This window comes from Cryptomeria japonica, chromosome 10 (genome assembly GCF_030272615.1).
Source record: "Cryptomeria japonica chromosome 10, Sugi_1.0, whole genome shotgun sequence".
NCBI classification, from domain to species: Eukaryota; Viridiplantae; Streptophyta; class Pinopsida; order Cupressales; family Cupressaceae; genus Cryptomeria; species Cryptomeria japonica.
Genome location: NC_081414.1, coordinates 592,436,564 through 592,449,469, shown reverse-complemented (window position 1 = coordinate 592,449,469; position 12,906 = coordinate 592,436,564). Strand labels below are relative to the sequence as shown.

Genomic DNA, 12,906 nt, shown 5'->3' with positions numbered 1-12,906 from the left:
TTTCCGAATCTAAGATAGTTTTCTGACTTAGAATACTGGAACTGCTTGGACCTATTTTGGCTTTTAGTGAATCTTGCAGATCCTTTTTGCAGCTTACAGAGCTTCATTTCATTATTCCAATATTCCTTGGCATGTGGCCAACTTTCCCTTTGGTCCCCACTTCATCCTTTGGATTTTCTAGAGGATTTTCTTTTGCGAAGGCTGACCTGGTGGTTTTACACATTTCAATTTGTTCATCGGCATTTGATTCTTCTTGGACCAACGCGGATCCCTCTAGATCATATAAATCAATGTAATTAGCTTGTAGAATCAAGTTTTTAGAACATAGAAGATCTATCTTGAGATTATGAGTTCCGAAGTTGACCAATATTATAATTAGAGCATGTATGTGTTCAGGAAAATGAGTCGAATCTTGTAGCATGTATGTTGCCGAAAGATTGTAATTGGTTTTCATGATATAATTCAATCAGTTTTGCATTGCCTACATCATCTTGTCTTGTTTCTATTGTGTTTTACTCTTGTTGCACAGTCCAGATAGATCTCATTGAGTTCCCTCCTAACTGTGACTGTACCACACAGAGTGTGATTCAATTCATCTTTACTTAGGTAGCTCTATCATCTTGATGATGAATCATGAAGCATGATTTGAAATGTTGATGCAAGAAAGGTCTACACAACTCAATCCAAATGTATACTATATAAATTTAGTATGGACTATTAAAATCTCATCTCCCTAAAATAAGTAATGCTTAAAAATGTAAGGAATTCAGTACTCCACAAACTAAGAATAGTGAAAAATCAATGATTGTGTGGACTACTCTCCATGCCAAATAGGAACCAAATGCTTGGGTAATTGATAGTAGATGTTCTAATCACATGATAGATGATAAGAGAAAATTAATTATCCTTAAGAGTGAAATGGAGGATCAGTAAGGTCTGGTAATGAAGGATTTGCACAAATATGTCGAAAAAGAACTATAATTATTGATGGAAAATAAAAGGCAAAGGCTGTCCTTTACATTAAGGGAGTTGAACATAATTTTCTCATTGTTAGTCAAGTGTGTAGAAAAGAATATTATCTCACATTTCATGTTTGATTACAGAAACTCATTTTTTATTATAGTGCCCATGCATTCTCTTCATAACTTTGATAGAAAATAAATACGACATGGGGTAAGGTTAAATACAACATTGGGAACTAGTTGGATTTTTAAATATGTCTTTTCATGTGTTGGTTCAAAATTTATTTGTCTTGGTCGATCAAGCTCTTGGTACCATGGTTACTACAAGAAAATTTTGATCAATAGTAAAAATTTAAACTAGAATAGAAGATATTTAATATTTATGAAGTGAAGGATAGGAAGCTTCTTATTTTTGCAATTTAATTAAATAGTGAGTTCCTCCACTTTCTTTGCCCAATCTTTGTTGAATAAATCTTGGAAACAAGTCACTAATAAACTATTTATATAGCTGATCTTAATATTATAGTATTCTTTAAATCTAAAATAATGTGCTTTCCATATGCACAACCCCTTCTATGCACAATAAAAAAATCCTGTCTTCCTAGACTTCTTTTGTAGTTTTATAGCTCGCTAGTTCACACTAAAGAGATGTAGGTGATTCACTAAATACGCAATGAGAACATTTGATCTCCATGAGATATTGACCCCTATTTAGGCATTTTTCTCACTCTCCATGTTGTGTTTAAATATTTCATAGTAATACCTCTTTCTTCAAAATTTCTTTCCCACATAACATTGCAAAAAAAATCAGCAATAAAGCCTTTGATTTCTCTACTATTATTAGCAATAAAGCCTTTGATATGTCTAATTTCTCAAATTGAACCAGCAACTATTAATGAGGGATGTGAAGATAAACATTGGATTAAGGCTATGGAAGATGAATTAGAACAAATTGAAAAGAATAACACATGGACATTGGTTCCCCGGCCTAAAAACAAAAATGTAATTGGAACTAAATGGGTATTCAGAAATAAACTTAATGAAGATAGTAAGGTAATCAAAAACAAAGAAAGATTAGTGTGTAAGGGATACGCACAAAAAGAAGGAATTGATTACAATGAAACCTTTGCACCAGTAGCTAGAATTGAGGCAACCAGATTATTCTTAGCTTTTGCAACACACAAGAACTATAAAGTATATCAAATGGATGTTAAATGTTCATTTCTGAATGGTGATCTTGAAGAGGAAGTTTACATTGAATAAATTGATGGATTTTCTTTGATAGATAACAAACATATGGTTTGCAGGTTAAGGAAAGCCTTATATGGATTGAAGCAAGCTCCTAGAGCTTGGTATGCTATATTGGACAAATATCTTTTGAAGCTTGGTTACGCTAAAGGTAATGCTGACAACAACTTATATTACAAAGTGACTAATGATGACATCATGGTTATTGAAGTTTTTGTTGATGATATCATTTTTGGAGGAGAAGATGGATTGTGTAAAGACTTTTCTAATAAGATGTAGGAAGAATTTGAAATGTCTATGATTAGGGAGATAAAATTCTTTATAGGATTGCAAATTTCATAGACTGATAAAGGTATATTCATAAATCAATCAAATTAGTTGAAGGAATTACTAAAGAATTTTGGCATGGAAAACTCTAAACCGGTAAGTACACGTATGACTACAACTGACAAACTATCATTGAAGGATAAATCAACACCTGTTAATCAGACAAGATACAAATCTATGATAGGAGGTTTATTGTATTTGACACAAACAAGACCTGATATTATGAATGTAGTATGTATTGTTTCAAGATTTCAAAGTAATCCTAAGGAAAATCATGAATCAGTAGTAAAAAGGATTTTCTAGTACCTACAAGGCACAACAAATCTTGGTTTATGGTATCCTAAATATGAAAATTTTGATTTATGTGCATACATAGATGCAAATTGGGCAGGAGATGTAGATGACAAAAAAAGACCACTAGCAATTTTTCTTGGCAGCAGACTAATTTCATGGTTGGGCAAGAAATAAAGTTGTACATCACTATCAACAATAGAATCAGAATATGTTGCAGCAACAACTAATCGTACACAGGTATTATGGATTAAGCAAATGTTGAAGGACATAAAGGTAAAGTGCAAAGAACCTATAATACTTTATTGTGATAATATGGCAGCAATTGATATATCAAAGAATCCTTTATTTCACTCTAAAACTAAACATGTTTCTATCAAATTTAATTTTCTAAAAGAGAATGTTGAAGCAAAAGAAGTGAAATTGGTTTATGTGAATACTAAAGAGCAGATTGCAGATATCTTTACTAAGCCTTTGCCTAAGGAAAATTTTGAATATCTAAGAGAGCCGCTTTGAGTTATACCCTCACTGGTAGAAACTTAGATAGTTGGAGCATGGCATCAGACCAACAGAATTAATATAGAAATATTTTTCTGGCTTTGATGAAGGAGAGATACTTCTTAGGGGGAGTAGATTGAATAAATTTGGTTATAACAATTGGTATTTGTAATAAGTTCTATGAACTGATTTTATTTGGTCTTGTATTGCTTTGGCATTTGATGTCAAAGGGGGAGAGATATCTATGGAAAAAAAACATTATCTTTTGTGGAGAGATTATTCATTGGGGGAGAGATTGTTACTCTCTGTATCTGTATTTTGATGATCTCTTTGGGAGATTGTTGGTTTTTGGTTTTTGGCATTTCTGCTTTGGCACTTAGATGGTTTTTTCCATCTTGTGTTGCCATCAATGCAAAAGGGGGAGATTGTTGGTATTATGGATGTGTTGCATTTTTGTCATTGATGTCAACACTTAAGAACACTTATCAACACTTGGAGATCTTTGGTTATGTTCATTGGCATGTTTAGTGACTTATGCACAATCACTGGTATTTAGTTCACCGATGGGTTATATTGTTCACTGGCACTGAGGATGACCTGTTATCATCTGGAGATTACTTGGTTATGTCGAAGACATTGTTTGGACACTTGGTTTTGGTGATTTGATTATTGGTACAATCGAGTTTGCATATTTGTTGTTACCGGCAAATAGGTCTAGGTTATGGATTGGCAAGCATTATCTATTCCAGATCAACACAACACGTTATGGAGATGTTTTATTGATTGGTTATTATTGTAAATGCATTGATCCGACATCATGCATTGCATATTGATTCATTTGTAATTGATTTTATTGTAATATCTTAGTGAGCTGACCTACACATTTGGTCTTAGGTTTTGGTATATATGTAAGATCTCATTTCTGAGATTAAATATAGAAAAGGAGTGGAAAAAGGATTGTAATTAGGTATATGTGAATATAAGTAGAGCTATACACACAGACATCATTTGAAGATTCAAGGAAGGTATGAGGAAGACAATCAGAGCTTAACCAATACTGAATTCAGCATATGAAGATGCTATTCTGAGCAATACATTATCATTGGATTTAACCATCCAATTGTAGTTAGTGTGACTCTCATTTTATGATTGAGCAGTGAGCTCTAGGCAGTTGGCCTTTGTGCATGTGTAGACCCCATTTGTACACACATACAATCTGCAGTAGTATCATCTGATTGTGGGTAAGGTTTCCCATCGTGGTTTTTCCCCTTACATGGTTTCCAAGTACAAATAAATGTGTTATGTATTGTGTATGTTATTTGTCTTTCTGTTTCATGCATTAAACTTTACCGGTACTATTGTTAACTACTAAACTATCTATCAGCATTAAGTTTGGTTTACTGGTATAATGCATTAAGTTTGGTTAAGTTATATTTGGGTTGAAATTAATAGTCAACTTATTCACCCCCCCCCCTCTTAGTTGCCTGTGGGTCCTAACACGAAAACAACTATAAAAATTGTCCCAAGGATTTATTGGCATTGGCTAAAAATCAAAGAGTTTCAAATAGCCAAATCATTCATCTCACAGCAGGATGGACTCTACGAAGATGTCTAGGCTAGACTGTTGACAATCCTCTTTCAAATGTTTTTGAGGGTTTCAAAATTGATGTTGATGGAAGTTGTTGTGTTCCCTTTGATAAACCTAGCAGCTCTAAGAAGGTTTGTAAAAGAAAGGGATCAATGTCTAGCGTAGCTCGTATCCTCTACTTTGATGAATTCCTAGATTCAGGGAATGAAAACCACCACTTGGGTCCCAATTGTGGCACTGGACTTATTCTGGCAAATAATGGCCTACAAGGTCCACATCTTTCACAAGCTTTGATATATGCTGAAGAAACTCGAATGAAACATCAGTACAAATTCCTACTTGTACCCTCAATTGAAATTTGAGTCAAGAAAATGAATCGTAGGATTTTTCTAGAGTTCTAAATGTGTCTTCTGGGTCAAGATCAGGCTTGGTGCATGTTTTAAACCTGGATTATAATAAACATGTTGTTGTAGAAGAGCATTGTATGAAGCGTCTTGTGGGTAGTGATGATAAACCTATGAATTTAGCCATGAAGGATGCATTGTTTGAAGAAACTCTTGTTGAAGCAATGTGTGGATCATTCCTGCAAGCAATTCTTTCAAAATAGTATGAAGATGCCAATATAAATTCTAGTCAAGGTAGCAATGAGGAGAATATTTAATCCATTCCAGTTATATATCAAGCTCTTAGCAATGCAGCAGGGCTCTACAAAGATAAGATCAAAGTTGACTATTCGAGGTACAAATTTAGGCTATGCATGTCGGAAGCTTGAATTTTGAAAAAAATTTGATATTGAAGTTTTTATTTGGCTCATGTGTCTTAGTCACCTTTGTTTGGTTGTTACACTTTTATCCAAACATTCATTGCTCAAATTAGTTCTTTTTCATATTTTATTCAACCAGACAATCTATTTGTTGCTTGTATTTCCAAATGACCTGTACATCATTTGAAGTTGAGAGAAAGAAAACATTGGTAGCTACTAGATAATGAGGAGGTTTCATTAGAGGTACTCTTACACTTTTACGCAAAAATTCATTGCTCAAATTAGTTCTTTCGCATTTTCTCTGTAGTATTTTGAAACACAGCTTTGGATAGATTGGAATGCACATTTCAGACTTCATTTGAGCTTCGACGCAAGGTTTGATGTGTATCTATTCTTTGAAATCTGGCAAGGACCTAAACGTAGGCTCACCCCTTTCATTCACATATAATTCACAGCGCAGACTACTGTTGGAGTGCAACACTTCTTTGTGGTACAAAAATTGGTCAAATTCACTAATGAATCACATCAAGATAGACTTTGATAGGACTTTTATTTTTAATCTTACATGTATAAACAATATGTTTGCATGTTGTTTGGTTCTAAGATTGTAACTGTAACTGAAACTTGCATGGGTGCTAGGTATTTGAGAGACAAGTTCTTCAATATGCCTTGAATTCAACTGCATTTTCATCTTCTTTTCAAATCTCCTTTGAGTCCTCATTCTGGGTATTTAAGAGATGAGACTATTGTATTGTACTGTTTTGCATGGTTAGGGTGATTTCTCCTGCAATTAGTTTGTAATGTATAAGTTTCCCCATTGGCCTCACAGTCACTTTGAGCTTTAAACTAGTGTATTCTAGTAAGCATGGATTAGCATTTGAACCCTGAGATTCACTAGCTCAATATCATTTTCTTAGATTGCCTGTTGCCAAATTTGGATACTGATTGCAATGGGTTATGAACAAACCATGGTGTTCAAAGTTTAAACTATTTGGATGATGATAAAATATCTATATAAAATCCATAAGCATATATGTTCAAATAATAAAATACATTGACAAATAATGATTTGCCGCATAAATTTACTCTCGAGCAAACATAAGTGGAGTGATGTCCACTCCTATCTGGTGATAGGGACTCTTAACTATGTTACTTTATTTGTTGGATGTATTTATATTTCTATTGATTCATGTATTTGTGTGCATTATGTTGAGAACAAGAAGTTAGCCCATACATGTAGCCTAATTGTTGATAGTTTCACCAGAATTTCCCAATGCTTACAATTGTCAATTGTTGGGCAATGCTGCTTAACTAAAAGCTATTATCCTAATCTGTTCTCTCAATCCTTAAACACCATGAACACCATGGAACTATGCTTTTCCCATTTATTAAATAATATAGTGATGAGTAAATATATTTACATTTCTTATCATGTATATTTACATTTCTCATAGTGGACATTGGAGGAGAAATTTTGGCAGCACAAAATGTATGTGCATTGCCTCAAATATAGGATGTTAATTTGAAAAGATTAGTTGAAAAGAATATATTATAGAGAGTTCTTTATGGAATGCATAATACACATAGAAGACTACTCTAAATCTTTTAAGAGAAAAAAGAGAGGTGTTGAGAGACATAGGAGAAAGTTGCTTCCAAAGTCTGTTGTGTTTGGATATATATTTCATAATAGGCATAATATTTCCATTGTGTAGACATAATATTTCCTGTCCATAGTAGTGATCAAGAATGGTTTTGGCCATAACTATGCGTGAAGTTATTGCATAGACATAGCTTTGATCTCAAGTGCGAATTTGGATTTTCTGAGTTTCTAACTCCATTTGCATAGCATTTGGTGTAGGGGTTTTGTCTGGATTTTCCATTCTTTATTGTGTGGACTGCTAGAATTTAGAAAGGATAGAGAACACTGTATTTGGAGGTTTTGTGTATGCCTTTTCCCCTTATTTTCATTTCAAGCTTTTGAAAATTTTAAAAATACTAAACATAGAAATCTAGCACAACATTTTGCTAAAAGTTCTTCAAATTGATCGAACATTAGAAAAAAAAATAAAAAATTGAGGCTCGCTAGGAATGACGGTTATGCATTCTTTGCAGCCTTGGACGTGCTCATGGATATAATCTTACTATCTCATTTAGCACACACAAAAGATATTCCATATCTTTGAGTTCACTTTCTTGTACGATCCTCTCTTTGCCTACTATGGCTTCAACTTCCACTTGCAATTTCTTCAGCACATGAGGATTTTGGATCAACGAGCTCACCGTCCACTCTATTGTAGTGGACGTCGTTTCCATTGCACCCACAAAACATTCTGTAAAAAGTTAAATATTAAGAACATTTACAATGGGTTCACTCTACAATGACATGCACAAAAATTCCTATCTTTTATATTAAATAAATAAATTAACACTATATATGTTACTACTAACATACATATCTTAAATACACCTATCTAAAAGATGTGAAGAAATATCAATCTCAAAGAATCTATTTATTCTTAATAATAATTAACATTATTAGATAAATGTATTTAAAATATCTATACTAATTAATTTAAAGAACTACACTCCGAAGCACTATACTTACAAATGATGAATAATGATGAACTGTAAGTACCAAACTGGTACTAACAAGGGGGGTTGAATTAGTACATACAAAAACTTTTCTTCAACCAGTTTGACTGCAAAGACTGCACTTAACTAGTAAACAGTAACACCGGTCTAAATCAGGGCACTACCGATAAAACATAGTGAGACTGTGAAACACATAAATCGGTAACACTTAGCTCTCTATACAGTCTAATATCTCATTTCCACTTCACCCTTAAGCTCAGGAAAGCAATACATCAGAAATACTTAAAATCATTGAATCGACTTGCATTACCACTTGATAGAAAATATTAAAGCATCACATGAAAAGCATCACACATGACACATTGATTTTTCATGTGGAAACCCAACTAGGAAAAACCACGGTGGGGATGAATACCCACAAGCTCTTCTTTGAACTCTTTTGAAGTTCGCTCTGTTAGGAGCCTAGTCCGGTTAAAGACTTTTACAATAGGTTCTGCTAGGAACCGATCCTGCTAGGGATCACCAGGTTAAGGGATGGCTAAATACCTGGTTAAAGGTTAAAACCCTGTTAGAGGTTACCTCGCAAGAGGATTTTAAAAACTCATTGAATTGAGTCACCCTGTTAAAGGATTTACACAAAAGCCTGTTAAATCTACCCAGTTAAGGGATTTTCCAACTGCTGAAATGGTTAGAAGTCAATAGGTAATACACTGATCTCATAACAACACACAATGCCAAGGCAGATCCACTTTAGCTCCTTTGCTTTTGCAATCATACTCTGCAGGTATCAACACACTTCTCCGGTCTAGCAAGAATCAAGTATCTCTTCACTTAAATATACACATAACATTTGCCAACAACTTCAAAATGAAAAACATCAACGACCTTATAGGAAACAGATAGGTCGGTAGCATAAACCCTAAACCCTAAACATTTAGGTTTAACAATTCAGTCGGTTCAATCCTGATCGTTAATCACACTGCATTGAATACAACAGTCCTGAACAGATCTCAAGACATTCTCCAATGTTCATTCTTTGCCGCTTCAGGAAGCTGATAACCCATCACGCGCTCTCCACTGTTTACAGAGACTTCGCATATTCCCGAGGTAGATAGGATCGATCTTCTTCATGCAAGATCCTCAAAGAAATCCTTCACGCGCACAAGGCTGACGTGGCAACATGATCTGATTTTCATTACAATGTTAACACATCACAAGATGTCATCGGTTGAATCACACAGGCAATGCATCAACCGGAAACCCTGAAGCTGAGACTACCAACCGGTAGTCATGCCAAATGAAACCCCGATACAAAACTTTCATATACTAGTTCTCATTCCAACATACCGGTTCACCCTGAACAAACATACCACTTCACTTTTTCACATATACCGGTTTACATCATCATATTGGTTCTACTGCCAGTTAGCTTACTACAATATATTGGTTCATACTTCAGCATATTGACATCAATGACAACATACAATATCATCATGTCATCATGCTCTGCACATATGCCAACAACAAATACAATGACCTTAACGTGATCATATGTGATAGTGACGGAATCGGCGGCCTGCATATCCAACAGAGCATCAATGGCATCCTTTGAATTGGGCGGCTGCTACTGATTCCCCAAGCCTGAGCTTCTCCTCTGTCTATGTTGTTCTATTATTTTTATCATCATTTGGTCGAAATACTTATTTACTGTCTTCATTCGTCGCTTGACACCTTGAAAATCGATCCAGTCAAGCTAGGGAATAAAGTCTCCAATGTTGAATACTCCCACAGCCATTGAGGCCTCTAATAACAGTTCCTTAATTTTATCGTCATTGCTATCCAAACCCTGATCGTCAGATGTGGTGCCATAAAGGATTCTCAGTATTTACGAACTTACAAGGGATGCGATTATCTGGCTAAGATTGACGGCAACTGTTCCATGGCGGCTCTTCTCCCACACTGATCGGACGGCCAGAGACACCGCTTCCTCTCGCATTGATCTCATGGACTCGATTCTTTTGGCATTCAACAATTCCACCATGAAGAGTTTCTTCATCTGTCTCCAATAAGGCCGGTATGGAGTGAATCCCACATCCTTGAAGTCATAGAATAAGTAATTTGTTTTCAAAATTTCTTTCGCCATCTCAGGAGAAGAAATCACAATTATAGTAACAAAACCCATTTTCAAGGATGCAATTGGTCCATATTTCTTAGAAATGTCATAAAAGCTACTGTGGATGAGCTCTCCCATCTGCAGGAGATTACCCACAATAGGCCAGGGAAATGGGTCTTGGGATAATCTTCTTCTCTGCCTACTAAAGATGTAGAAAATCAACAACATCACTACAATTGCAACAACAAAGGTGATTGGAGTTTCATCTCTGCCTACAAAGAAGCTCTGAAACGACATGATGCAAAGATGAGGAAAGATAAAAAGGTGAAGAAAGATATTTGTCATGGCGAAAATGATTCACAATCGTAAAATGGTAGCTGAAAAGACTAGAGAATTGACCACCAAGAGTAAGATAATGCATAACTACCTTAGCTACATCGGCCCATAGTAGTTTGGTGGAATTTCTATCATAACCCCATCCTAGTTCTCTACACCTTTTCTTGCTCCCTTCTTTTGAAGAAAATGTTCATCGCCTCATTAGATAATTTTCAATCTCTAAAATAATTCCTACCTTCCACTTCCATATTAGAGACCTGAGTAATGAGGTCTTTATTCATAAAAATCTCAACCCCATAGACTTTGACAACACCCTCATTCTAACCTTCAACAAAGGAATTAGTAACTAGAGTATCATATCCGTGAAACTTCTCCTTATAGGGTGTAAAGTCACCCAGAGATAATTCATTGCAAATTGGACGCTTTTCTTTCCATTTATGTTATGAAGTAGGCTCAAACTTGTTTTTGTCTCCACCCGTAATGAACAAAGACCTATGAAAGATGAAGCAAAGAACACCCAGAAAATGAAATGAACCGAATAAAACATGCCAATCTCTTTGTACAAAGACACTCTGCCTTCACATGCCATAATGGGGAAAGGAGATGTCTTTAATTCCCTTCACATGAGTTCAAAGAGGAAGGTTATCATTCACCAAAAATCCATCCACTTAAATAGATTTTTAATATTCATCTAATAAAAAATTGATATCAACTGGGGTGAAATCATTATCCCCACCATCTGACATTAGGTTTCCCAACACCAATATTAGCAAATCTATCAGCGACCTTGTTACCATCCTGAAAAACATGAGATATATGATATTGTTCAAAGGTATTAAGCATATTTATGCTATCTAAATTCAAGCTCTTAATAGTCCAACTCAGAGATTAAATGCCTTTTAAACAATTTATAATATTCAAAGAGTCACATTCAAGCTAGACCTTCTTACCACAATTGAAAATAGCCAACTTGAGCCCAATTTAGGCTACATAAGCCTCAACAAAGTGATTTGTTTGAGTTCCCAAAGGGAGGTTTGCAGTTTTTGTTGAATATCTAGGCAATTGAGAGAGGGGATGAATTAGTTGACAATTAAAATCTTCTTTGAAAAAAATCATAGATCTAGAATAATTAACAAAATTAATCAAGTAAACCATCACAACACATGCACATAAATCAGACACAATGAACATCAAGATTTATATGGAAAACCCAAGAAGGGAAAACCACAGAGAATTTTAATTATCAATATGAAAACACCAGTAAGGTGGTTTTTACAAAGGATGGCTCACTACCAAAGTTCTCACTACAAGAGGGCTCACTACTCAGAAACGACTCACTGTCAGAGGGCTCATTGCCAAAGAAAGAAAGATAGAAAAGAAAATCCACCACTAAAACACAATTTGCACTACTGGAACTACTTTTGGTAACTATTCACAACACACTCCACAACAACAACTAGATTCTTTTCAGGGAAAACTTTAAGAAACCCCCTCTTGGACAAGGTGTAAAAACCTGGCAAAAGTTGTATAATTCCATGGAAAATTTTAATTTTACTAGCGAATTTTTGTGGTTTATAGAGAAAAATAATAATCTCCATTGGTGAATTAGCCGTGATCGCTCAAAGTTTGTCAAAAATCCTGGCGAATTGTAATGTTTTTAAAACCCAAAATATATTTGTGGGCGAATTTTAATGTTTTTAAAACTAGAAAAATATTTGCATTGGTGATTTCAACATATTTTCAAACCATTAAAATAAAAAATTGACGATTTTAACCTATTTTCAAACCATAAAAATAAAATATTGGTGATTTCAAGCTATTTTCAAACCATAAAAAAAAATATTGACGATTTCAAGATACTAACTTTAAGTCATTAAAACACGTGGCAACAGTCATCAACTCTCTGCCTGGAAGACTGCCCATTAGGGAATTTCGTGACCTAGCGACAAGCCCTTATGACTCTCTCTATCTCCAACTCGCAAGATGAAAATGCTAAGCCTTCGTAACCTCGAGATCTAGTGACTGAAGAAAACTGAACTCTCACTCACCAATTCTCGACCACAAAATGTTAAGTCCTCGTCACTGCAGCGACTTGGAGATAGTGGTAACTTTAACCCTTGTCGTGTACTCACCAACATAAAACTGTTTATCTCATAACCGCTAGCACTTCACTCACAAGCTCGCGGCT

General features: G+C 34.9%; 1 protein-coding gene across 1 annotated transcript in view; it reads right to left on the bottom strand.

Annotated features, from left to right (window-relative positions):
• The window catches only part of LOC131859086 (tabersonine 16-hydroxylase 1-like), a 111,910-nt gene extending 101,390 nt beyond the window's left edge, over positions 1–10,520 (bottom strand). The window contains exon 1 of the mRNA XM_059212614.1: positions 10,167–10,520. Within this exon, the coding sequence (XP_059068597.1) occupies positions 10,167–10,520 (354 nt within the window). The remainder of the gene's footprint in view (positions 1–10,166) is intronic.
• Between the last annotated feature and the right edge of the window lie 2,386 nt (positions 10,521–12,906).